Here is a 27,378-nt window from a genome sequence, read left to right as displayed (position 1 = left end):
ATAGGGATAGGGTAGGGATAGGGATAGGGTAGGGATAGGGATAAGGGATAGGGATAGGGATAGGGATAGGGATAGGGATAGGGATAGGGATAGGGATAGGGATAGGGATAGGGAAAGGGTAGGGATAGGGAAAGGGATAGGGAAAGGGATAGGGATAGGGATAGGGATAGGGATAGGGATAGGGATAGGGATAGGGATAGGGATAGGGATAGGGATAGGGATAGGGATAGGGATAGGGATAGGGAAAGGGTAGGGATAGGGATAAGGGATAGGGATTAGAGAATAGGATAGGGAAAGGGACCGGGATAAAGCATAGAGATGTAGATAAGGGATAGGGATTGGGATAGGGATGAGGGATTGGGGTGGGGATAAGGAATAAGAATAGGGTTAAGGAATAAAAGTAGGGTTAAGGGATAGTGATAGGGGATGGAGATTGGGGTAGGGATAAAGGATAAGGAAAATGGGATAAAAAATAGGGAAATAGGAAAAATAGGGATAAGGATTGGGATAAGGAATGAGGATAGGGAACAAGGGGTCCACGGCTCCTCGGGGGCTCTGAGGACACAGCAGAGAGGGCAATGGTGGCCTTAGAAATGTCACCCTGCGATGTCACCCACGCAGCCAGTGACACCCGGAGCGGGGGAGGATGAGGAGGAGGCGGAAGGAGGCAGGACGTGACTTTTATTAACATTAGAAACCATTTTAAAACCCCCAATTTTTCCTTAAAATTTGACATCCAATTGTTGGTTTTCCAGTCATCCCAGTCTGGAGGAGCCCCTGGAACGGACTGGGACAAACTGGGGGTGTCCCCAAGCTGTCCCCGACCCCCGTGACAGCTTCGCTTTGGAGAAAGGAGCTTATGATGGGATTTGGGATTTTTGGGGTCAAATGGGCAAAAGGAGCAGCGCCGGGATTCCCGCGGAACCAGAGCAGGCAGGAAAACCCCAAGGATGATCCCAAATCCAACCCGGGCTTTGTTTGGCCCGAAAAGTCCCCAAATCCCCTCCGGCCACGAGGTTGAGGAGTCTGGGGTTCCTTTCTCCACCCGATTCCTCCCGGTGAGCCCGGGAATTTTCTGGGTTGGAAAATCCCTAAATCCCCCTGGAATGGGGCTGGGAAAAAAGGAAAAGCAAAATCCAAGCGAGGCCCGGGTGGGGTTGGGGACAGAATTCCAGGGCTGGGGACGCGGCCACTTCCCTGTCCTGGCTCCACGTGGATCGGGAGGAGTCGGGATCGACATAAATTAAAGGATTAGGGGGTGAGCGGGAGAAAAATCCCAAGTAATCGTTGGAGAAATTCCAGGCGAATTGTGCCAGAATTAAAGGACAGGGGGACAGGCGGGATTGTCACTTGTCACCCGTCCCTGCCTCAGTTTCCCCGCCCGAGCCGTCCCCTTAAAACGCTCCAAAGGCAGCGGACCAATAAACAACAATTCCCTGAAAACGGGGAAAAATTTAAAAAAGGACCCAAAGTTTCTCATAAAATCTTTTATTTTAAATATTTCCCTGCAAAATCCTGGGAATTCGGGGCCCCGGGGGAGCAGCAGCCCGGGGGTGGGGGAGGGGGGGACGATGCTCAGTGTTAATGATCATTATTAATTGATTGATTGATTAATTAATCAACAGCAGCGGGTTTGGGGGTGTGGGGGGAGCCCCCAGGGCAGGGTCTGGATGTGGGGAGGGGGCTCGGGGTGTCCCCCTGGTCCTGTCACAGCCGTGTCCCTGCGGGGTCGGGGGGTGGCGCTGAGGGGTGGTGACACCGCGGGGTGTCCTGGCACGGTGGTGACACTTTGGGGTACCGGGTGATGCCGCCCCAGGGTGTCCTGGCAAGGCAATGCCATCACAGGATGACAAAGTGATGCCACCCCAGGGTGTCCTGGCACGGTGGTGACACCCCAGGACACCAGCACAACGTGATGCCACCCCAGGGTGTCCCACCAAGGTGACACTCACACCCCCCAGCACCTTCCCCTGTCCCCAAGGGCCACCTCACGCCAAGTCCCCCTGGTCCCCAACCCCATCCTCAGCCCGAGTGGCCCCGCAGAAAGCCACTGTCACCCGCCGGGACCTGGGAAGGGACCCTGGCTGTGGCAGGTGACAAGGGGGGTGTGGCGGGTGACAGTGTCAGCGCGGGGTCACTGCGGTGCCACCCCAGGATGGGTCTGGGGGTGCCCCAGAGCGGCAGGTGGCACTGTCACCGCTGTCCCCAGCTGTCGCCCAGCGGGACGGGACAGGGACCCACAGCCCCCCTGCAGGGACAGCCCCAAAAAGGGACAGGGCGGTGTTGGGGTTCCGTGGGTGTCCCAGCACGGCGACAATTGGGGACATCACTCAGGACGCCGGAGGACAAATCCCCTCCCCGGGAGCAGCGCCGGGACCCTGCGGTCACCGCGGGGAAACTGAGGCACGGCGCTTCTCCGAGGACATCGCAGGGACAGAGCCCGGTGTCACCTCACGCTGTCCCTTTTGTCCCCCCGGGAAAAGACACCCCAGGGTGTCCCAGCGCCACCTCCCGCTGCTCCTGTCCCCTCCCGCCCATACCTGGAGCGGAGCTTTGGTGACAGCGACACCTCGGAGTGTCACCACCCCAACCCTGGTGACATCCGCGCCTTCACCAGCCCGGGGAGGAGCTGCCATTCCCAGCGGGAATTCCCAGTTGGGGAGGGGACAATCTGGGCTTGGTGTGGCGGGGGGGAGGTGACACTTTTTGACACTGTTTTTTTTTTTTTAGGTTTTTTTTTGGGTTTTTTGGGGTTTTTTTGTTTTAGTTTTTCCTTTTAAGGGCTCGGCTTCTTGCTGGGTATAGAACTGTCCTTCCTCTCCAGCCGCGTGTAAGGCTCGAACGCGGAGGTTCCGGGCGGGTACGAAGCGGGCAGGTCGTGCAGGGCGCCCAGCAGCGGCCCCCCGAAACACAGCGGCCTCCCCGGCAGCCGCGGCGACGACGACAACGAGGATGAGGAAGAGGATGAGGAGGAGGAGGAGGAGGAAGCGGCGAGGGACGGGACGTGCAGGCCGAAAGGCGGCGGGGCCGGGGGGCTGCTGGTGCCCAGCCCCGGCGGGGACGCGGGGACAGGCGGCGCCAGGCTGGCCGCGGGGCTGGCGACAGCGACAGGGTTGGAAGGGGGGGACAGGAGGCTCGGGGGGGCCGGCACGGACAGGAGGCGGCCCTGCTCCAGCAGCCGCAGGATGTTGCAGGTGGCGAAGGACTCGGAGGTGCTGGAGGAGCGTTTCTCAGAGTCCCTGCTCTGGTCCTTCTTCTGCTTCGTGCGGCGGTTCTGGAACCACACCTTGACCTGGGGAGGGGGTTTGGGGTGGGGAAAGGGCGGGGACGGGAGGGCACGGACGGAAAGAGAGCGCGGGGGGGGCCGGGGAGAGAGAGGCGAGAGCCAGGAGAGAGCGAGAGGTACGAGAGAGAGAGAGAGATGGATTAGAATAAACGGCCAAGCGAGATCCGCCCGCCCGGGGATCCGGGGAAAGGGAGAATTCCTGCGGGGCCCGAGCCTGACGGGGGCGAGCACCCCGGGAATGAGAGCACCGGGGTGGGAATCGGGACTGGAGAGCAGGAATGGCACCCCGGGAATGGGACTTGGGACAGGAACTCAGAGTTGGGATGGCGGGGATGGAACCCCGGGAATGAGAGCACCGGGGTGGGAATCGGGAGTGGAGACCAGAAATGGCACCCCAGGAATGGGACTTGGGACAGGAACTCAGAGTTGGGATGGCGGGAATGGAACCCCGGGAATGAGAGCACCGGGGTGGGAATCGGGACTGGAGACCGGGAATGGCACCCCGGGAATGGGACTTGGGACAGGAACCCTAGGGTTGGGATCACAGGAATGGAATGCCAGGAATGGAATCCCAAGAATGGGATCCCATGGATGGGACTCTAGGAATGGGACCCCAGGAATGGCACTCCAGGAATGGCACCCCAGGAATGGGAGTCGGGACAAGAACTCAGGGTTGGGGTCCCAGGGATGGAACCCCAAGGATGGAACCTCAGGAATGGGATCCCAGGGATGGAACCCCAGGAATGGGGTCACAGGGATGCAACTTGGGACAGGAAGCCAGGAATGGCACTCCAGGAATGGGACTTGGGACAGGAACCCAGGATTGGGATTACAGGGATGGAACCACATGAATGGGACCCCAGGAATGGAATCCCAAGAATGGGATGCCAGGGATGCGACCCTAGGAATGGGATCACAGGAATGGCACCCCAGGAATGGGACTCGGGACAGGAGCCCAGGAATGGGATCCCAGGGATGGAACCCTAGGAATGGGATCACAGGGATGTGACTCGGGACAGGAACCCAGAAATGGGATCCCAGGGATGGAACCCTAGGAATGGGATCACAGGGATGTGACTCGGGACAGGAGCCCAGGAATGGGATCCCATGGATGGGACTTGGGACATGAACCCAGGGTTGGCATCTCAGGGATGGAACCCCAAGAATGGGATCCCAGGGATGGAACCTTGAGAATGGGATCCCAAGGTTGGGAGCCCGGGGATGGGTCCCCATGGATGGGACTCCAGGACTGAGACCCCAGGAATGGGATCCCAGGGTTTGGACTCAGAACAGGAGCCCAGGGTTGGGATTCCAGGGACAGGACCCCGGAAACGGGATCCCAGGCTCCTGTCCCTGGAATGGGACCCCAGGGATGGGATCCCACGGATGGGACTTGGAACAGGAGCCCAGGGTTGGGATTCCAGGGACCGGACCCCAGGAATGGGATCCCACGGATGGGACTTGGAACAGGAGCCCAGGGTTGGGATTCCAGGGACAGGACCCCAGGAATGGGATCCCAGGGATGGGATCCTAGGGTTGGGAGCCTGGGGATTTGTCCCTATGAATGGGACTCCAAGAATGGGATCCCAGGGATGGGACTTGAGACAGGAGCCAGGGACAGGATCTCAGGGATGGGACCCCAGGGATGGGACCCCAACGAGCCCAGGCTCCTGTTCCTGGAATGGGACCCTTGGAATGGAGCTGGGGACAGGAGCCCAGGGTTGGGAACCCATGGATGGCACCCCAGGAATGGGACCCCAGGGATGGGATCCCAGGGATGGCACTCGGGACAGGAGCCCAGGGATGGGATCTCAGGGAGGGCACCTTGGGGATGGGAGCCTGGGGAAGGAGCCCAGAGCTGGTGTCTGACCCGCCCGTGCCGTGCTCGGCTCTCCCTGCGCTGCTTTTCCCGGGAATGCTGACAGGGACAGGCTGGATTCCCAAATTCCCATCCACGACTGCAAACCCTTCCCTCGGCCGGGGCGCGGGGTGACACCTGAGGGGACAGGGTGGCTTCTGGTGGCCCTGGACTGCTGGGGACAGACCCGGCTGGGGACACCCTCACCCCTGGCCGGGATCAGGAGGGAACCCAGGCTGAGCCCCGCGGGATCCCCGCACCCCGAACCCGCCCCTGCCCACCGCAGACCCCCCAAAATCCCGCTCCATCCTTCCCTCCCTCCCTGGCAGAGCAGAGGGGCAGGAGAGGCAGAGAGAGAGACAGAGAGAGGCGGGAGGGACGGACAGACGGACACGGGGTGAGGGAAGGACACGGGTGGGAAGACACTCGGGTTAGAGCGCGGCGGGGAAGGGCGGGAGGGACCCCGAGTCGAGGGGCCGGCGGTGCCGGACTCGTCCCGGTGTCACCGGCGGCTCCTTGGGGACACGCCAGGCCCGCGGTGACACGGCACAAAGGAGACCCGGGGCGAGGCGGGGGAGCTGCGGGAACCGGGGACACCGCGGGGACACGGTGGGGACACCGACACCCGGGGACATCGCCTCCCGCCGCCGCCGGGCACTGCCGGCCCGCCACTCCCCTCGGGGACATCCGTGACGCCCGCACGGGGACACCGAGGCACTCGCTGCCACCGGGCACAGCCGGGTCCTCAGAGATGGTGTCACCCATGTCACCGACCCCAGAGCGGTGTAACCATGCCACTGACCCCAGAGCTGTGTCCCCATGTCACTGACCCCAGAGCTGTGACCCCATGTCACTGACTCCAGGGCTGTGTCCCCATGCCAGTGGCCACCCCATGCTGACCACTGGGGTGGTTTTGGGAGCACAACTGGGTCCCCAGGGTTGGTGTCCCCATCCCACTGACCCCAGAGTGGTGTCCCCATCCCACTAATCCAATTGGTCACTGCGTGCTGACCGCTGGGATGGTTTTGGGAGCACAGCCAGGTCCCCATGGTTGGTGTCCCCACGCCACTGACCCCAGAGCTGTGTCACTGACCCCACTGGTGACTCCGTGCTGACCACTGGGATGGTTTTGGGAACAATGCCTGTCCCCAGAGCTGTGTCCCTGTCCCAGTGACCCCACTGGTCACTCCACGCTGACCACTGGGATGGTTTTGGGCACAGTCCCACGTCCCCAGACATGGTGACTGGACACAGAATTGTCCCATCCCCTGGAGCAGCCGAATCCTGGGAATTGCAGGTGCCAAACCTGCAGTGGTGGGGCCAAAGAGGACCCAGGGAGCCCCAAACCCATCTAATTAGCACCATTTATAATGAAGATCCAAAGTGAACCTGTACAGGGTGGATATTCCCAGAACTCTCACTCCAAATATTCCCCATCCAGCAATTCAGGAGGAGCAGGAATTCAGGAAAATCCCTCAGTGGGATTTAACTCTTGAGGATGGGCAGGACAAGCCCATGGATCAGGTTTGGAACTTCAACCCCATCCCTGAACCCCAAACCAGGAGCTGCTCCAAAATCCAATTGCTCCAGGTGGATCCAGCCTGGCCTTGGGCACTGCCAGGGATCCAGGGGCAGCCACAGCAAATCTGGCAATTCCAGCCTGTCGCAGACATTTCTCCACAGAAATCCTTCCTTTCAGATTTCTGCATCTTCTGGAGGCCAGAGGCTTCAGAAGACAAGGTAAACAATTATTATCAGCTGCTGTGGAATGCAACAGGGACACCTTGATTGGCTCATTTCCTATGTTTATAATTAAGGGCCAATCACCAGTGCAAGCCAGGGGACTGAGTCCTTGGCCACAACTTTGTTATAGATTTTTTTCTATCGATTCTTAGCTAGCCTAGCTGCTCTGCAAACCTCTCTCTATATTTTATTTAGTATAATAATGTATTATATATAATATCTTAATAAATTAAGCCTTCTGATCAAGATACAAGATTCACCGTCTCTCTATCACCAGTAGCACCCACTCAGGTGCGGTAATACCAGCCCAGCCAGGAATTCCTTGCCAAGATCCCAGCCCAATCTCCCCTTTCCCAGTGGGAGCCATTCCCTGGCTCCTGTCCCTGCAGGCCTTGTCCCCAGTCCCTCTCCAGCTCTCCTGGAGCCCCTGCAGGGACTCTGAGCATTCCCTGGAGTTTTCCTTCTCCAGGTGAACATTCCCAGCTCTCCTGGACCAGAGGAGCTCCACAGTCCTGGAGTGCTTTGGGTGGAGAGGGACCTTGAAATTTATTGACACTTTCCACCATGCCAGGCTGCTCCAGCCTGGCCTTGGGCACTGCCAGGGATCCAGGGGCAGCCACAGCAAATCTGGGAATTCCAGCCCAGCCCCTGCCCACCCTCCCAGCCAGCAATTCCTTGCCAAGATCCCAGCCCAATCTCCCCTTTCCCGGTGGGAGCCATTCCCTGGCTCCTGTCCCTGCAGGCCTTGTCCCCAGTCCTTCTCCAGCTCTCCTGGAGCCCCTCCAGGGACTCTGAGGATTCCCTGGATTTTTCCCTTCTCCAGGGGAACATTCCCAGCTCCCCAACCCACCAAGGAAATGGGAATATGGGAAAAAGGAATCGTGGCACAGAGACCCCAAAAGGCTGGGAAAGTGTCTGTGGGGAGCTATGAAATAGTATGAAATGTTCGTATTTCATTATTTAAATTTAATAATAAAGCAATAAAAATTTTGATAGTTATATTTGGGAAAGAGAATAATAATGGAAAAATAAATATATACACACATAATTTACATACATATTATTTTATTTTATATAGATATATAATTATTGTTTTCTATTATATTTACTGATGTCTTTATGTCTACTATATTATATTGAATTACATCTTTATATTTTTGTTGTTTTTATTTTCTGCTGCATATTAACTCGTTGAGATATTTTATATTAATTTATAATTATAGTAGTAAATAATATTAATATACACCTATAAAATATAGCTTACTAATACATAATACATAATACATATATACATATATAGTATGCATATTTAATGTAATTATATATATTTAAATATATATTTATAATATAATATATAATATAATTTATAATATAAATATATTTAAATATATATTTAATGTAATTATAATGTATTATATATTTTATATGATGTGTTACATTTGATTTTAGATTGCGTTTATATATTGTGATATTGATGCTTTTTCTTCTTTATTTTATATTATTTTATTATTTTATCATTTTATCATTTTATTATTTATTATTTTATGATTTATTATTTTATTTTTTAGCAATTTAATTTTAATTTTTAAAATTGATTTTAAAAAATATAATTTAATTTAATTTATCTTAATTATTTCACTCCCTTGTCTTCTATCAAATTTTTAGAATTCTCTTATACTTATTTTGTTTTCTCCTACTGTATTTTTTTTTGCTTTATTCTCTTTTATTTTCCCATCTTTTATTCCATTCTATTCCTTGTCCCTGAGCCAATTTGCTTTCATCGTATTTTATATTTTATATTTTATATTTTATATTTTATATTTTATATTTTATATTTTATATTTTATATTTTATATTTTATATTTTATATTTTATATTATATTATATTTTAGTTTACATTTTATTTTATTACATTTAATTTATTTTTATTTTATAACGCTAGAATTTTATTTTATTTTATTTTATTTTATTTTATTTTATTTTATTTTATTTTATTTTATTTTATTTTATTTTATTTTATTTTATTTTATTTTATTTTATTTTATTTTATTTTATTTTATTTTATTTTATTTTATTTTCATTTCCCACTCCCTATTCCATGACCGAATGAGTCCCTGAGATCCCCCTGGATTTTTCCTCCTCCCGCGGATCCTTTCCTTAAGGATTCACCCCTCTGACTGCAGGCAGGCAGGGTTGTGTTCCCTCCCCTGCTCCTGCCACCTGGAATGTCATCCCAAATGTCACCGCGCTCGGAATGCCCAGTGCTCCAGCGAGTTCTGATCCCGGAATCCCAATTCCCAGATCCCCAGCAGAGTGTGGGGAGCAGCGTGTGAAGACGGGAATAAAAATGGGAACACGGCATTATCCGGAGCCTACGGAATCATCCGGAACCCGTGACGTCGGCTCCATCCCGTTTTTCCACATCGGCACCGGGATGGAGCCCGTGAGGGGTTGGATCCCTGGAATCCCCAGTATGGAGTCCACAGGGGTTGGATCCCTGGAATTCCGTGCTGTGACCTTGGAGGGAATCCTGGGATTCCTTCTCCGGAGACGTGGGCTGCTGTTCCCATCCCTGCCCTTCCCCAAACACTTCCGAGCCACAAAAGGAATTATTCCCAAGAAGGAAATTCCAACAGAAACCCCTTATCTGGGAAGGGAAAGGGTGGGAGCTCATCATTCCACAGATCTCAGCGATTCGGGGATTTGTGCATGTTTTCAGTCCAGTAACTGCCTGCCCATCCATCCATCCATCCATCCATCCATCCATCCATCCATCCATCCGTCCGTCCGTCCGTCCGTCCATCCATTCAGCATCCCAAAGCATCACACGGATGGAACCGGAATTTTCCTCCTCTCATTACAGCTCCTGTTTTCCATCTTCATCCGCTGCTTCCTGCTACACTGGGGCTGAGCCATGATGGGAATCGCTCCTGACTGGGATCCCAAACGCCCAACCCCACCCAGGCAGATCCCAGAAATATCAACACCGCACACTCTGGCACTCCCACATTCCCAAAAAACACCGCAGCACGTTCTCCCAGCGTTTATCCGCCCAACAGGACAATCTCGACCCTGCTGTGTGGCTCTGGGGCCGGGGCCGTGTTTGGGGTTTTTAGCGGTGGCTGTTTTGGGCAGCCCCGCCCTGGCAATGACTCCATCCATTATCCATCCATCCATCCATCCATCCATCCATCCATCCATCCATCCATCCATCATCCATCCATCCATCCATCCATCATCCATCCATCCATCCATCCATCCATCCATCCATCCATCCATCCATCCATCCATCCCAGCATCCCAAAGCACTGCACAGATGGAACTGGAATTTTCCTCCTCTCATTACAGCTCCCGTTTTCCATCCTCATCTGCTCCTTCCCGCTGCACTGGGGCCGACTCCCAATGATGGAAATCGCTCCTGACTGGGATTCCAACCCTGCCCAGGCAGATTCTGGGAATATCAACATTGCACACTCCGGCACTCCCACATTCCCAAAAAACACCGCAGCGCGTTCTCCCAGCGTTTATCCGCCCAACAGGACAATCTCGACCCTGCTGTGCGGCTCAGGGGCCGGGGCCGTGTTTGGGGTTTTTAGCGGTGGTTGTTTTGGGTGGCCCTGCCCCAGTACTGACCCCATCTCTTATCCGTCCATCCATCCATCCATCCATCCATCCGTCCGTCCGTCCGTCCATCCATTCAGCATCCCAAAGCATCACATGGATGGAACCGGAATTTTCCTCCTCTCATTACAGCTCCCGTTTTCCATCTTCATCCGCTGCTTCCTGCTACATTGGGGCTGAGCCATAGTGGGAATCGCTCCTGACTGGATCCCGCCCAGGCAGATCCTGGGAATACCAACATTGCACACTCCCACATTCCCAAAAAACACCGCAGCGCGTTCTCCCAGCATTTATCCGCCCAACAGGACAATCCTGACCCCGCTGCACAGCTCCGGGGCCGGGGCCGTGTTTGGGGTTTTTAGCGGTGTTTGTTTTGGGCGGCCCTGCCCCGGCGCTGACCCCGGCTCCGTCACGCGCTCCTGGCACACGTGTGGCCCCCGGCTCCTCCATCCCGCGCTATTCCTGGCTGCCGAGCGGGAATTGGCCGGGATTAGCTCCTGACCGCCGGCAGCTGACGCTCGTTGGGAGCCTGCGCTCCGCCATCATCCTGCGCCACCTTCCTCCTCCTCCCTTTCCCCATTTTCCTCTTTCCTCCTCATTCTCCTCTCTCCAGCCCCACTGGGGCTCGGATCCCGGATCCTGGCGTTGTGCAATCTGTCAGGATCGCTGCCAGAACCCGCGGGTTTCGTAACGGCGGCTCCGTGACCCTCCTGCCTCTCCTGTTCCGACTGGATGGATTCATCCCTCAGCCGCCATTCCAGCTCATCCCGCTGCGCCAACCATTCCAAACCCTCCGCCTCTCTCTTGGGAATGCGCTTCCAGCCACCAGCGCGGTGGGAATTGTCCCTGACCCTCATCCTGGAGCCCATTCCCAGCACAGCCCCTCTCCCACCGCTGATCCAAAATTCCAGCCAGCAGCCAGGCGTGTGTCCCTCTCCTGCTCTAAAATTCTGGATATTCCTGGCTTGGGAGTATTTGGACATTGGGAATTCTGGATATTGCTGCCAGGGAACCTTGCGGGTGCTCTGGTGCCATTTGGAAATGGAAAATTTGGAGATGCCCACAAAGCTGGGGGGGAATTCCCCCATTTTTGGGGTTTTGGGAAGTGCTGGGATGGGTGGGGACACCACCCTCCATGAAGTCCTGAGGGTCTGGATGGGATCCATGGGAGGGATTTCCAGCCCAAGCATTGGGATGAGCTCCAAAACTCACAAAAACCATCACCAAACCCAAACCCCATCATTTTTTCAGGAAAACATTTAAATTACATCCACTTGGAGGATACTGGGATTGCTCTGGGAACAACCAGTTCGGCTTTATCAGGAATCAAATATTTCCATCAGAAATTCTGACATCTCAGGATTTTATTTTGTTGGGGGGAAGGGATTGTAAATCCTCAGTGACACAAATCTCAGTGAATTATTCGCTATTTTTTCCCCCCATCAATAATTTCACTCCTTTCTTGGAGAATCCTGGAAGCACCTGGATATTTTGGGATCCCAAACATCCAACTCCTCTATCCCAGAGCACAGCCCAATTTCCCGCTCCCCCTTTTAGGAACACTCTCCAAAAATCCAGAATTCATCCCTCCAGCCGGGATTTTGGGATCCCGATGCTGGAATTTGGGGATCTCCGGGGGCTGTGCCAGCCTGGCCCCGCCACCGTGGTGTCCCCGCTTAGGCCCGGGTTTATCGTCCCCTGCTGCCAGGAGGGGCCGGGATTAGCGGGGCCACGTGAGCTGGGTTTGCTCCAGGAACCTGCTCTGACGCAGGCTGGGATGTGGGAATGGGATCCAACACCTGCTGGAGGTGCCCAAATCCCGGGAATCTCCAGTGGGTATCAGGATTTAGGATCTCCCTCCTTTCCAGGTGCTTTCAGCATCCCGGTGTGACCTGATCCCGTTAAATGTGGGATGGTTCAGGCTGATGCTCCCCGTTGCCACCAATTCCCAAGGATTTGGCAGCTGCAGGATGCTGTTCCCAGATCCTCTGGAATAGCCCAGATCCCTCCTGGAAGTCAGTCAGGGAAGTGCTCCAGGGAAAAAGGGTGGGAGACTTCATCCCATCCCGAAAAAACTCCAGCAGAAGGGATGGAGGGAGGGATGGAGGGAGGGATGGAAGGAGGGATGGAAGGAGGGATGGAGGGAGGGAGGGAGGGATGGAAGGAGGGATGAAAGGAGGGATGGAGGGAGGGATTGAGAGAGGGATGGAAGGAGGGATGGAAGGAGGGATGGAGGGAGGGATGGAGGGAGGGAGGGAGGGATGGAAGGAGGGATGGAAGGAGGGATGGAGGGAGGGATGGAGGCCCCTCAGGAAAGAACCACTGAATCCCAGAATTCCCAACTGGTTTGGGAAGGGTTGGGAAGGACTTCAAAACTTTTCTTCCAAGGACAGGGACACCTCCCACTGTCCCAGGTGGGTCCAACCTGGCCTTGGGCACTGTCAGAGATCCAGGGGCAGCCACAGCAAATCTGGGAATTCCAGCCCAGCCCCTGCCCACCCTCCCAGATAGCAATTCCTTGCCAAGATCCCAACCCTGCCCTTTGGAAGTTCCAAAATCAGCTGGTATGGATCCCATCACTTCCACCGTGTCCCAGTCCAGAGGGAAATGGGAATTATGGGGTTTTGGGGCTCCCAGCTCTTCCCAACCTCATCTTTCCTGCTTTTTATTTTTTCCCAGGAGAGGAAAACCTGTGGCAGCCCCAGCCCTCGTCCCCTCATTCTGTCCCTGCGGGGAGCCGTTAACGAGCCGAGGTGATTAATTTTTAACGGCCTCCTCTTAATTGCCGGGCTATAAATAGGCCTTCCCAGCCTTCCTTGGCTTTCCCAGATGTTTCGTTCCATGCTGGGAATCCCGGGATGCTCCAGGGGGGTGGAGGGCCATGGGTTGCGATGGAGTTGTAGGATGGCCCAGGAGTTGTCCCCAAGAAGGTCTGGATGGAGCCCATGGGGACACTCGGAGAATACCATGGATTTTCCAGCAGCCAGGCAGGCAGAAATTATGGAATGATGGGATCCATTAGGTTGGGAAAAACCCTTGGAGACTCCTGAATCCAGCCACTCCTCCCAGCACTGCCAAGGCCACCACCATGTCCCCAAGTGCCACATCCACAGGGATGGAAAATCCCCCCAGGAACGGGGATCCACCCCTGCCGAGTTGGAAAACCCTTTCCATGTAGGAATTTTCCCCAAACTCCAAGATAAACCTTCCCTGGCACAATTTGGGACTGTCCCTCATGCTGAGTGTCACCTCCCTGTCCTGGCCCTAGAAAGGGCTGGAAAACACCGGGGTCGCTTGAATCTGAGCCTGGCATTGAACTCCTGACCCTGAGAGCAAATCCCTTCATCCCATCCCCATCCCATCCCATCCCATCCCATCCCATCCCATCCCATCCCATCCCATCCCATCCCATCCCATCCCATCCCATCCCATCCCATCCCATCCCATCCATCTCATCCCATCCCATCCCATCCCATCCCATCCCATCCCATCCCATCCCATCCCATCCCATCCCATTCCCATCCCATCCCATCCCATCCCATCCCATCTCATCTCATTCCATCCCATCTCATCCCATCCCATCCCATCTCATCCCATCCCATCCCATCTCATCTCATCCCATCACATCCCATCCCATTTCCTCCCCGTCTCATTTTATCCCACCCTATTTCATCCCAATTCCATCTCATCCCAAATCATCCCAATTCTGTTCCTTCCATCCATCCATCCATCCATCCATCCATCCATCCATCCATCCATCCATCCATCCATCCATCCATCCATCATCTCATCCCAATTCCATCCCAATTCTTCCCATCCCAATTCTGTTCCATCAATCCCATCCCAATTCCATCCCATCCCATCCCATCCCATCAGAAATTTATGGGAATTCCACCCCCTCTACTGACCCCTTTTTGCCTCCTCCACCTGGGATTTTCCATCCCATAATAACACTGGAAAGAGGCACTTTTCCCTTCAGGATTCTGGCGGGTTTTCCCAGAAAAAAGCCAAATCCATGGATATGAGCTGCCCTGGGGATTTGGGATAGGTTTGGGATGCTCCTGCCACTTCCCAGCTCATCCCAAGGATCTCAGAGCTCTCCTCAGCGTCTCCAAGGAAATATTCCCCAATGGAAACATTTCCCAGGTTAATTAAACTCATTGAACCGTAATTGTATCTGTGGATTAATTAGGAAAAGCACTGGGAGGTGGAGCGGAACCCGGGAGGGAAGAGAAATTCGCTGCATGGTGGGAGCAACTTTGGCTCCGAAATTCCACCCTGCTCTCCTGGCAGATCCCTCCTCTCCCCTGGGTGATCTCACCCTCATTTCCAGGTGATTCCCATAATTTCTGGGTGATCCCATCCTCACTCCTGGCTGATTCCCATCTTTTTTGGGTGATCCCCCTCTCCCTGCCTGATCCCTCCTCTTCTCCCAGAGATTCCCTCTCTCCCAGCCCGATCCCTCATTCCTGGGGCATGACTCCAAGCCAAAAAATCCCAAGTCCCACTCTCCCCAATAAATCCTGCCTCCAACTCTCCCAAACAGCTGCCAGGAGAGTAAAACCAGACCCTAAATCCTCTTTTCCCCCTATTTCCAGCAGGATTTCTGCAAGGTCCCAGCCCCGCTCTCGGGAATGCTGCAGCATTCCAGCTGCGATCACACCGTGTCTCTTCCCATCTCGTCACATTCCGTCCTCGCCGGGATGAATCATCCTTCCCCCTCCCTTCCCAAACGTCCACAGGCACAAAAAAAATCCCAACCCTCGTGGCCCCTTTTTCCTTTTTCCTTTCCTTTTTCCTTTCCTTTTTCCTTTCCTTTTTCCTTTCCTTTTTCCTTTTCCTTTTCCTTTTTCCTTTCCTTTCCTTTCCTTTCCTTTCCTTTCCTTTCCTTTCCTTTCCTTTCCTTTCCTTTCCTTTCCTTTCCCTTTCCTTTCCTTTCCTTTCCTTTCCTTTCCTTTCCTTTCCTTTCCTTTCCTTTCCTTTCCTTTCCTTTCCTTTCCTTTCCTTTCCTTTCCTTTCCTTTCCTTTCCTTTCCTTTCCTTTCCTTTCCTTTCCTTTCCTTTCCTTTCCTTTCCTTTCCTTTCCTTTCCTTTCCTTTCCTTTCCTTTCCTTTCCTTCCTTTCCTTTCCTTTCCTTTCCTTTCCTTTCCTTTTCCTTCAGGGTTCCCATCACATCCACAGGGAAAAGTCAGGAGCAGCTTCCTCGGAATTAAAGATTTAATTCCAAGAATTTGTATTGGAATTAAAATCCAGCTCAAGGAAGGGCTGGAAAGGATCTGGCCCCCATCCCAAAAAAAAAAAAAATAAAGAGCCTGGAGATGCTGTTGATTGGGATTCACCACTAAAACTCCATAAATTCTGGGAGCTGTTCTGGGAATGAATCACCAGAAGCCGCCAAAATCCTGGGATTGCTGCAAAAGTTGGATTTATCCCAGTTTGGAGGAGCTGGGTGGGGACAGGAGGGGCTGGAGGTGACTTTTCCCTCTCCAGGTCACATCCAGGTGGGATCAGCACCTTCCAGACCCAAAGGGGGCTTGGAAAAGTTGGTTTAAAGCTCTTGGAATTCCCGAGGAAAACATCCTGGCCGTGAAAAACCAGGAATGAGGAAAACGGGGAATGCCTGAGTGTGAAACCACCCCAGGAGAGAGGAAGAGGAGGAATTTGGGAATTGTGGGTGGCTGGGAAAAAATCGGGGAGCCAGGAAGGTTCTGGAAACTGGGAATTGGCTGCAGGGAAGGAAAAATGGTGTGAAAAGCAGGGAAAGGAATTTAAGGAGACAGGGATGAAGGAGGGAAGGGGGAGAGCGGAGCAGAAGCGACAGCGCCCGGCCCACAGGGTGGGAATTTTCTCACCCAGGGATGGAGGCAGCAGCCGGGCTCCAGAGAAAAGATGGGAATTTCATCCCTGAGGAAAGGCTGTGACCTCTGAGGCCTGGCACCCTGCTGGGCACATCCTCCGTGCCCGGGGCACAGACGATGGCCACGGAGAGAGCCTGGGAAGGGGAACGTGGCAAGGGGGATTTGGGAAAGGGAATTTGGAAAGTGGGATTTGGAAGGGGGGATTTGGGAAGAAGGATCCTGGGAAGGGGGATTTGGGAAATGGGATTGGGAAGAGGAATTTGGGAAGGAAGATTTGGGATTTGGGAAGGGAGATTTGGGAAGTGAGATCCTGGGAAGAGCAATTTGGAAAGGGGGATGCGGGAAGGGGAATTTGTGAAGAGGGATTTAGGAAGGGGGATTTGGGAAGGGAGATTTGGAATTTGGGATTTGGGAAGAGGAATTTGGGAAGGGGGATTTGGGAAGAAGGATTCAGGGAAGTGGGATTTGGGAAGGAGGATGTGGGAAGGGAGATTTGGGAAGGGGGATTTGGAAAGCGGGATTTGTGAAAAGAGATTTAGGAAAAGGGATCTGGGAAAGGGGATTTGGGAAGGGGGGATTTGGGAAGGGGGGATTTGGGAGGTGGGATTTGGGAAAAGGCATTTGGGAAGAGGGATTGGAGAAGAGGAATTTGGGAAGTGGGATCCTGGAAGAGGGATTTGGAAAGGGGGATGTGGGAAGAGGGATATGGGAAGGGGCATGTGTGAAGGGGATTTGGGAAAAGGGGTTTGGGAAGAGGGAATTGGGATTTGGGAAGAGAAATTTGGGAAGTGGGATTTGGGATATGGGATTTGGGAAGAGGGATCCTGGAAAGTGGAATTTGGGAAGAGAGATTTGGGATTTGGGAATTTGGGAAGGAGGATTCTGGGAAGTGGGATCCTGAGAAACGGGATTTGGGATGAGGGATGTGGGAAGTGGGATCCTGGGAAGGGGGATTTGGGAAAGGGAATTTGGAAAGGGGGATTTGGGAAAGGGAATTTGGGAAGAGGGATGTGGGAAGGGGGACTCTGAGAAGAGGGATTTGGGAAGAGGGATCCCATGCCAGGGACACACAGCTTGTCCCTTGTCACCTGTCACTCCCAGCTCTGTGGAGGTGACACCGGGGCCCCAGGAGGAGGAATCCCGGGAAAAGGGAATTGCTGTGCAGCTCCAGCTCCCTGGAATCCTCTGCTCCTGCTTTGCCCAGTTCCCCACGGATCTGTGGAGGGGACACTGGGACAGCGGCAAGAGGGACCTTGAGGAAGGGACTCTGCCAGGGGACAAAGCTGTCCCTGCAGTGTGACACGGCCAGCCACCTGTGACAGTGCCAGCACCATGGGGGGGACACCGGGACCTCGGCAACAGAAATCCGGGGAAAAGGAACCCAAAGAAGAGGGATTCCAGGAAAAGGGACACCGGGAAGAAGGACACTGGGAAAAGGGAGCCCTCACCAGGGGGACAAAGCTGTTCCCACAGAGCGACACGGCCAAAGCTACCTGTGACCCTCGTGGACAACGGAGGTGACACTGGGACCTCGGGAAGAGAATTTCTGGGAAGAGGAACCCCAAGAAGAGGAATCCCAGAAAAGTGGAACCCTCACCAGGGGGACAAAGCTGTTCCCGCAGTGTGACACAGCCAAGCCCATCCATGACCCTCCCAGCTCCGTGGAGGTGACATTGGGACCTTGGGAAAAGAAATCCTGGGAAGAGGGACCCAAAGAAGAGGGATTCCAGGAAAAGGGACACCAGGAGGAAGGACACTGGGAAAAGGGAGCCCTCACCAGGGGGACAAAGCTGTTCCCACAGAGTGACATGGCCAAGGCCACCCATGACCCTCCTGGCTCCATGGAGGTGACACTGGGACCTCGAGAAGAGAATTTCTGGGAAGAGGGACCCCAAGAAGAGGAATTCCAGGAAAAGGGACCCTTCACCGGCAGGACAAAGCTGTTCCCACATGTGACACGGTCACCTGGGACCCTCCTGGCTCCACGGAGGTGACACTGGGACCTTGGGAACAGGGAACCCAAGGCCACTTTTCTCCTGACCACAGCACAGCCAAATCCCACCCCAAATCCTCCTCCTCACTGAAATCCCCCTATTCCACCACAAAAAAAAATCCTGGAATGCTGATTTACCCCTCACCCAGCAGCAGGATCCCCCCAATTCCCATCCCTCGGAGCCATGGCCTGGCTGCCCACGGCTGGGATGGGTTTGGTTCATAAAAAAGGGTTGGAAAAATTGGAATTATTTCCTGTACAAATCAAGGGGAGCTATGCCATTGCCAGACTCGGCAGGAACGGGGTGGATAAGGCAGAATATGTATAAATATTCTAATATTACTATTATTATTACATAAATACCATCATTAATATTATTTAATTAATTTTGATTACTATTTAATAATAAATTTCTAAGCCAAAACCACCATAACCCCATCAAAGGCACCAATCTCACAGCTTATGCCATTCATTCTCTCGGCTCTCCCCAGCACAGGAAAACCAGGAAAATCCCTTCCCATCATCCAGGGAAGGCGATGGAGAAGAGATCCAGGGCTAATTCCTGGATTGGGGTGCAGGAAAAGTGGGAGCAGCCCCCACAGACCCTGATCCCCACCATGTCCCACCTTGGGTCACCACTGTCACCCCCTGCTCCTTCCTCTTCCCGCTGTTCCCGGGATCATAGAACGGGTTGGGTGGGAACAACCTCAAAGCTCATCCAGCTTTGGGTCCAACCTCTCCTTGACCCTTTGGGGACATTTGAGTGGACACCGCCAGCTGGGGGTGTCCCCACAGCCCCCTCAGGGTCGTCCCCAGTCGTATCCCAACCATTCCAAGGACACAACGGAGGAAAGCCATCACCGGGAACGCCGCGCGCATTCTGTCGCCGCCTCGCTCCGCGCATCCGACAGCTCGGGGACACGGCCACGGCCACCACGATGTCCCCAACCCCGAGGAGCCCCTGCGGGTCTCACCTGCGTCTCGGAGAGGTTGAGCTGCCGCGCTAACTCCGTTCTTTCCCGGCCCACCACGTACTGGCAGCGCTGGAATTCCAGCTCCAGGCGGTAGAGCTGCTCCGCCGTGAAGGACGTCCGCGTCCGCTTGGGCCGGTCCAGGTCCAGCCCCTTGGGCAGCACGATCTCACGGATCGTCCCTTTGGCATCTGTGAGGAAAACAGGGAAAGCTGTCAGGAAAAAAACCACAAAACCGTGAAGGAATCGGTGCAAAAATTAAAAAATGCTGTTAACAAGCATTGAGAAAATGGAGCGTTTCATCCTGGGAATAATAGTTTGGAAAGTGTGGAACAGGAGATTGATGCCAAGGAAGAACTCAAATTAAAGATAATTTGATTATTTTTTAAATTTAATTTTGATATAATTTTTGATGGTGAGATCTGTCAGAGAAAAAATAAGTGAAGGAATCAGTCCAAACCCCAAAAAATGTGGTTACCGAGGGTTGGGAAAATGGAGCGTTTCATTCTGGAAATAATACTTTGGAAAGCGTGGAGCAAACAGGAGATTGATTCCCTGTTTTCTGTGAGGAAAACAGGGAAAGCTGTCAGGAAAAAAACACAAAACCGTGAAGGAATCGGTCCAAAAATTAAAAAATACAGTTAACAAGCATTGAGAAAATGGAGCGTTTCATCCTGGGAATAATAGTTTGGAAAGTGTGGAACAAACAGGAGATTGATGCCAAGGAAGAACTCAAATTAAAGATCATTTGATTATTTTTTAAATTTAATTTTGATATAATTTTTGGTGGGGAGATCTGTCAGAGAAAAAATAAGTGAAGGAATCAGTCCAAACCCCAAAAAATGTGGTTACCAAGGGTTGGGAAAATGGAGCGTTTCATTCTGGAAATAATACTTTGGAAAGCGTGGAGCAAACAGGAGATTGATTCCCTGTTTTCTGTGAGGAAAACAGGGAAAGCTGTCAGGAAAAAACCCCAAAACCGTGAAGGAATCGGTGCAAAAATTAAAAATTCCTGTTAACAAGCATTGAGAAAATAGAGCGTTTCATCCTGGGAATAATAGTTTGGAAAGTGTGGAACAAACAGGAGATTGATGCCAAGGAAGAACTCAAATTAAAGATCATTTGATTAGTTTTTAAATTTAATTTTTATATAATTTTTGATGGGGAGATCTGTCAGAGAAAAAATAAGTGAAGGAATCAGTCCAAACCCCAAAAAATGTGGTTACCGAGGGTTGGGAAAATGGAGCGTTTCATTCTGGGAATAATACTTTGGAAAGCGTGGAGCAAACAGGAGATTGATGCCAAGGAAGAATTCAAATTAAAGATTTATTTTTCTGCAATTTTAAAAATAATTTTTGATGGGGAGATCTGTCAGGGAAAAAAAAAAGTGAAGGAGTCAGTTCAAAAATTCAAAAATGTGGTTAACAAGCGTTGGGAAAATGGAGTGTTTAATCCTGGGAGTAATACTTTGGAAAGCATGGAGCAAACAGGAGATTTACGCCAAAGAATTCAAACTAAAGACTTTTTTTCTGTAATTTTTTATATAATTTTTGATGGGGAGGACATCAGAGACAAAAACAAAACTGAAGGAATTGGTCTAAAAATCCAAAAATGCAGTTAACGAGTGTTGGGAAAATGGAGTGTTTCATCCTGGGAATAATATTTTGGAAAGCCAGGGGCAAACAGGAGACTTATGTCAAGGAAGAATTCGAATTAAAGATTTTTTAAATGTAATTTTAATATAAGTTTTGATGGGGAGAACCATCAAGGAAAAAAAAAGTGAAGGAATGAGTCCAAAAATTAAAAAATGCCGTTAACAAGCGTTGGGAAAATGGAGCATTTCATCCTGTGAGTAATAGTTTGGAAAGCCAGGAGCAAACAGGAGATTTATGCCCAGGAAGAATTTAAATTAAAGATTATTTTTTCTGTAATTTTTATATAATTTTTGATGGCGAGAACCATCAGGGAAAAAAACAAAATGGAAGGAATCGGTTCAGGGAAAAAAAAAAAAACAAAACTGAAGGAATAAGTCGAAAAATCCAAAAATTTGGGGGGGAATGGAAAATAAATGGAATTAAAGAGTGGCTGGATTGTAATTATCCACGGAATTCCCACAATCTGGGGCTAAATTGTGGCTCGGTTCTTCCTTCCAGCCCCAAATTCAGAGAGTTTATAAATATCCAGGGAAAGGCAACAAATCTCCATGAATTAGGGGTTTTTTAAAGACATAAATAGAAGCCATAAATTTTTTGGGGAAAATGGAGTGTTTAATCCTGGGAATAATAATTTTGAAAGCCAGGAGCAAACAGGAGGTTTATGCCAAGGAAGAATTCGAATTAAAGATATTTTTTAATGCAATTTTAATATAATTTTTGATTTCTGTCCTTCCTCGGGATTACTGGAAAAATTTCCTCTCTATTACAATTCCCATCTCTCCAGAATTATTCTCACTGGAGGAATATTTCCTTGGAAAGCTCAGCTCCCGTTTTGGGGTGGTTTCCTATTAAAGGACAAGTTTGGGGAGCGCCGTGGGCGCCGAGCTGCTCTTGGCTGTGGATTTTATGAGGTTGGGAATATCCAGGGAAAGAAAACTCTGAGAGTTTGGGTGTGGGAAGTGGCTCGTGGCCATTCCAGAGGAGCCTCCATGGCTTCCTTCCCAAGAGGAAAGGACAAACTCCTCCAAAAAAATCCACAGGAATTCTGTCCCAGCTCCCAGAAATTAAAATGAGCCTCAGGAATTGCCCACTGGGATCTTCCTAGGTCCCAAATCCCAACTGGGTTCGGGCGACCCCTCCCTGCAGGGCTCCCAGGGGCTTTTCCAGAGGGTTCAAATCCAGTCCAAGCCCTGATTTTGGGATGCTGGATCCCAATTCCAGAGGGATCCTGGTTGGAGGTCAATGGCTCTCTCTCCATCTGGCTGAGTTGGGCATGAAGGGGTTACAAAATTCCTGGGGTAGGAAGGAGGAAAACAGAGAGGAAAAGCTGGGAATGGGGTGATGGAGATGGGATGGGAGTGGTGGAGGTGGGAACGGTGGCACTGGGATGGGAATGGTGGCATTGGGATGGGAATGGTGGCACTGGGATGGGAATGGTGGCACTGGGATGGGAATGGTGGCACTGGGATCAGAACAGTGGCACTGGGATGGGAATGGTGGCACTGGGATGGGAATGTTGGCACTGGGATTGGAACGGTGGCACTGGAATGGGAATGGTGGTGCTGGGATTAGAATGGCGGCACTGGGATGAGAATGGGGGCACTGGGATGGGAATGGTGGTGCTGGGATGGGAATGGTTGTACTGGAATGGGAACGGTGGCACTGGGATGGGAATGGTGGCACTGGGATGGGAATGGTGGTACTGGGATGGGAACGGTGGCATTGGGATGGGAATGGTGGCATTGGGATGGGAATGGTGGCACTGGGATGGGAATTGTGGCACTGGATGGGAATGGTGGTGCTGGGATCGCAATGTTGGTGCTGGGACTAAAATGGCGGTGCTGGGATCGGAATGGTGGCACTGGAATGGAATGGTGGCGCTGGGACTGTAATGGTGGCACCGGGATTGGAATGGTGGCGCTGGGAGTGTAATGGTGGCACTGGGATTGGAATGGTGGTGCTGGGACTGTAATGGTGGCACCGGATTGGAATGGCGGCACTGGGACTGTAATGGTGGCGCTGGAATGGGAATGGTGGCACCGGGATTGGAATGGCGCTGCCACAGGATCAGCAGAGCTGGGATGAGGACAGAAGAGCTGGAATGAGGGTGGCGGATCCAGCACCGGGAAGGGAATGGGGGACCAAACGCCGATTTGGGAAAGGGACCCCAACCCCAGAGCCGCGCTCCCACCGTGGAGCCGCGGGACACGGCCAAGGCACCATCCCGAACGCGGCACCAAAGGAGTCCCAAGGGCTTGGGGACACCCAAGGTGGCACGGGGGCTGGCGGCACCAGACCCACACCCCAAACCCCATGGGCTGGAGCGGAGCTGCCGGGAAGGAAAGGGGCTGTAGGCGGATCAGCGGCTTTTCCGGCGGGATCAGCGCCGGGAACCATTTTGTGTGGGAAGCACCGTGGTGGTGACGATGCCCAGGCCACGTCCGCACTCCCGTGCCCACATCCGCGCCCACGTCCGTGCCCACGTCCGTGCCCACGCCACGGCCACGGCACAACAACAGCCGGGAATGCCGGGGATGCCGGATCCGGGGCCGCAGCTGCGGCTCAGCTCCGGCTCGGGCATTATTTATTGTTATTCCCTGGCAGCTGGAGCAGCTCCACAGGGACGGCAGGGAAAAGGGCACGGCCACAGTGCCAGCTCAGCACAGGGGACACCAAACACCCTACTGACCTTCCCCCCAAACCTGGAGGTTTTGGGGTGCTCAGGCCATCCCGCCATTCCAGCCTTTGGAACTCCCTCCTGAAAGTCTTTTCCCTTTCTGGAGCCCCAAAAATTCCCGAGTCCTGCCTGGAGGGTTCCAGAGCCTTGGGTCTCACTGGTTACACGTCCTGCTCTTGGGGACTGGGGTACTCCTGGTGGCTCTGGAGCCAGGACACAACCGGGATTGAAATCCCCCAAAAGAGCAGAGGGCAGCCAAATCCATGGGGACACCCGATCCTGGCACAGGGACACCATGACGGCACAGGGACACTCCATGCCCACCTGGGTTCCTGCACCAACACGGCTATCACGACCTTTGGGGTCCCCAAAGGTCCCTGCCAGCCCCCAGGATGTCCCCTCAGTGCCATGGGGTGGCATGGTGGCACCAAAACGCCACCAGGGTCCCTCCACGTGCCCTGCGGGCCCACCAGGCCCAGCACCGGGCCAGCCCTGGGAGGTGACCGGGGGGAGCATCCCGGGATGTGTCCCCAGCCCTGTGGGGCCGCAGTGGCCGCGGGGACACCGGGACCGGCCCCGGGGCTGCCTACGTCTCTCCTTGTCCCGTTTATCCCCAGGAGCCACCAACGACGAGACGGGGACGGCCGAGAGGTGACCGGGAGGTGACTGGGAGGTGATCGGGAGGCTCCGTCCTGCACGGACCATCCCGGTACCGCGGGACGAGGGAGCGGACGGAGACCCCGAGAGGACCCTGTCAGTGTGAGGGGGTCACCAGGACCCTCCGACTTCGCCGAAAGCACCGCGGGCGAGCACCGGGGCTGCACCAGGGCTGCGCCGGGGCTGGCGGCAGCTCCAGGGCCGCCGCTCCTCACCGAGGCCGGGGCTGACACAAGGCCCCTTTCCTGGGCAAGCAGCGAGAGCAAAACTCAAAATATTAAATAAGAATTATTTTAAAACACAAAAATGAACATTCTAACCTCCCGCTTCGCACGAAACCGGCCGGGAGGCTCTGCCCGGGCCCAGCCGCTGCTCGGCCCCGGCCCTGCCCGGCTGCGGGACCGGGTGGGGACCGGCGGCTCCGTGTCCCCGCAGCCCGGGTGGCCCCGCCACCTTCCCCCCGCTTCTTTTCGGCTCAAGCCCCGGTGATTTGCGGCGTTTTCTCCCCGCCACCATTTTGTCCGCACCGTGGCAGCTGCAGCAAGATGGTGAAACCGGGCGCTCCCGGTGAGGGTGCCCGGGCTCGGCGGGAGCGGAGACCCTGCCTCGGCCTTGGGCACCGACCCTCGGCCGTCTCCCGGTGTCGGCACCATCGGGGCGGCCTCGGTGGGGCTGGAACCGGCGGAGGAGAGGCCTGACCCCGGCCTGACCCGGTGGGACCGGCGCAGCCCCGTTTGGAGACCCCCGGAACGCGGGGACAGCACGGGCGGGACCCCGGGACTCTTGGCCGGGCGCTGCCCGGTGCTCGGCCGCTGTCCCCTGTTCGGACTGGGAACACCGGGCTGTGGGCGAAGGGCGCCTGTCGCGACTACCGGGAGAGAGGCTTGGGTGATGCCCGAGCCCGGGATAACGACGGGACAGGGACCCGGCTCCGGTCCCCGGCAAAGAGCACGGAGATCACGGCCGCCGCTCCGCTCCCTGCCCGAGCGCTGCGCTGGGCACCGGGAGGCCTCGGCCCTGAGCGCCGAGCGGCCGCCGAGCCGCTCCGGTCTCCGGCAGCGGCGGAGGAGCGGCGGGGACGAGGAGCATCCCCGGGATCCCGGAGCGCTCGGGATCCGCCCGCCTGCGGCAGCCGCGCCAGGGCGCCCCGAACTTCTCGGGGTTCGCCACAAGGCAGAAGTGGTCCCGGCGAGTCCCGGGCCGGCGGGGACTGAGCGCGGGCGGCGGGATGCGGGATGCGGGATGAGGGGTGCGGGACGCGGCGGCTCCGGGGGAGCGCCGAGCCGCAGCCGGGGCCGAACCGGTGATATTATAAAGGGGAAGAAAAAAAAAAATAAACCCCCCCTCGCCCGCCGCCGCTCCGTGACGCTTTTCTCCTGCGACATCGCTCCCAACGCCGAGCCGATGCTGTCCCCCCTCTCCCGCCGCCCGCGCGTCCCCCGCGGGGGCTCCGGCGGCTCCGTGAGCCCGGGGCCGTTCCCCCGGAGCCCTCCGGCCGCCCGCTGGGCACGGCCCCGCTCCGAGCCCGCTGCCGGCCGAGCCGCGCCGGGGCGGCGGGCCCGCTCCGTGCCGCGCTCCGCGGAGCCGGGGCAGGAGCGGCGGGGCCGGGAGGCCGGAGGTCGCAGCCGGGAAGCGCCCGGGATGCGCTGGAAGCCGTGCCGGGGATGCCCCGTGCCCGGAGCGGGAATCCCGAGGCGGGGGAAGCGGGGACGGGAGCGGGGAGCGTGCCCGTACCTCGCACCAGGATGCGGCGGCAGTAATCCGCCTCGCCGGTACCCGACGGGCTCTCGGTGTCCGGGGCGCACTGCTTGGAGGAGCCGGGGCTGACCGCCGACGTTCCCGGGATGTCCTTGAAGCCGCCGGCGGTTCCGCCGCTGCCGCCGCCGCCGCCGCCGCCGCCGGCGCGCAGGGCGCTCTCCAGCTCCGCCCGGGTCGGCAGCTTCTCCCGGGCCCGCCCGGTGGCCGCGGGCTCGGCCAGCAGCACGGGGCTCCCGCCGGGCTCGGCCCCTCCATCGCTCATCCCTGCGGGCGCCGCGGCGGGATCAAACATCAGGAGGCAGAGAGAGACACGGGGAGAGGGAGAGAGGAGGCAAGGCTGGGCGGGGGGGATGGGAGGGAGCCCCCCCCGCCCCCCCACCCTCCGCAGACCCCTTCCCCTCCCCGCCCCTCCCCGGCCCCCCCGGGGCTCGGCTCACCCCCCATGGGCCGGGGACCGCCGGGGGCCGCCGCCTGTCGCCTGTCGCCCTCTCCCAACCGGGGGCCCGGCATTTAAAGCGCACCCCCCCCTCCCCGCCCCGCCGGCCGGGGGTGGTACCGGGGGTGGGGGGACCCGTCGGGGCGTCCCGAGAGGGTGCGAGGCCGGGGGGGAGAAGGAGTTTCAAACTTTGACAGGCGGCCGAGCCCCCCCCCGCCGCGCCCCCTCCCCAGCTCCACCTCCCGCCGCACCTCGCTCCGGCAAACTTCAGGCGCTCCGGCCGCCGCCGCTGCCCTTCCATGGAGCGCCGGTAGCGGTGCGGGTGCCGCTGTCGGTGCCGGGAGCGGCGGGAGCGGGCGGCGGGAGAGCCGCCGGCGGTGCCAGGGCTCGCCGCGCCGCGCTCGGGATTCGCGTGCGGGGGAAATCAATACCGGGAGATTGGGGCGATGACTTTAGGGGGGTGGTGGGGAGGGAGGGTGGGGTGGTGGGGGGGGGGGCGGGAGGGGAAAGGGAGGCCGAGGGGAGGGAGCTGCGGAGGAAGCGGCCGGGGGTGGGACCGGCGAAGAAGCCGGGTCCTTATTCCTCCGGCCCGGCCTCCCCCGCCGCCGCCGCCGCGCTCCGCTGCGCATCCCCCGGCGGCCGCCGCTGTCGGAGCCGGCAGCGGGGAGCGGGCGGCCGAGCCCCCCGCCGCACCGGGAGCGGCTGGGGGCGAGCGGGGGGCCGGGAAAGAGCCGGTTTTAAATTAACGGCTCGGTACAGACGCAATTTCCTGCCCTCCCGTTCTGTGACACCGATTGGTAAACAAAGAGCCCCTCGGCGGCCGCTGCCCGGCTCCGACAGCGGCGGCAGCGGCGGCGGCTCCCGTT

The 27,378-nt window shown here is 55.3% G+C and overlaps 1 protein-coding gene across 2 annotated transcripts; it reads right to left on the bottom strand.

The window, feature by feature from the left end:
- Positions 1 to 1,517: 1,517 nt before the first annotated feature.
- On the bottom strand, positions 1,518 to 26,368 carry VAX2 (ventral anterior homeobox 2). Of its 2 annotated transcripts, none has more exons than XM_063157815.1 (3): positions 26,053 to 26,368; positions 19,394 to 19,520; positions 1,518 to 3,292 (listed from the first exon to the last, which is right to left on the bottom strand). In XM_063157815.1, exons 1-3 carry the CDS (start codon positions 26,366 to 26,368, stop codon positions 2,764 to 2,766), a joined length of 972 nt encoding a protein of 323 aa, XP_063013885.1. In that variant the 3' UTR covers positions 1,518 to 2,763. The 2 variants fall into 2 exon arrangements, with proteins under 2 accessions (XP_063013885.1, XP_063013884.1); XM_063157814.1 differs by having other exon boundaries at positions 1,520 to 3,292; positions 19,333 to 19,520.
- Between the last annotated feature and the right edge of the window lie 1,010 nt (positions 26,369 to 27,378).

The sequence above is a fragment of the Melospiza melodia genome, chromosome 5 (assembly GCF_035770615.1).
Source record: "Melospiza melodia melodia isolate bMelMel2 chromosome 5, bMelMel2.pri, whole genome shotgun sequence".
NCBI lineage: Eukaryota > Metazoa > Chordata > Aves > Passeriformes > Passerellidae > Melospiza > Melospiza melodia.
This window is presented reverse-complemented; position numbering and strand designations above follow the sequence as displayed.

Bases quoted from the DNA above. Each gene is read 5' to 3' on its own strand.
- VAX2 (XM_063157814.1), bottom strand. From the start codon at position 26,368: ATGTTTGATCCCGCCGCGGCGCCCGCAGGGATGAGCGATGGAGGGGCC. The intron at 19,521-26,052 runs GTACGGGCACGC...TTTTCCTCACAG, and splicing joins CCGCCGCATCCTGGTGCGAG to ATGCCAAAGGGACGATCCGT. The intron at 3,293-19,332 runs GTGAGACCCGCA...CCCCCTCCCCAG, and splicing joins TCAACCTCTCCGAGACGCAG to GTCAAGGTGTGGTTCCAGAA.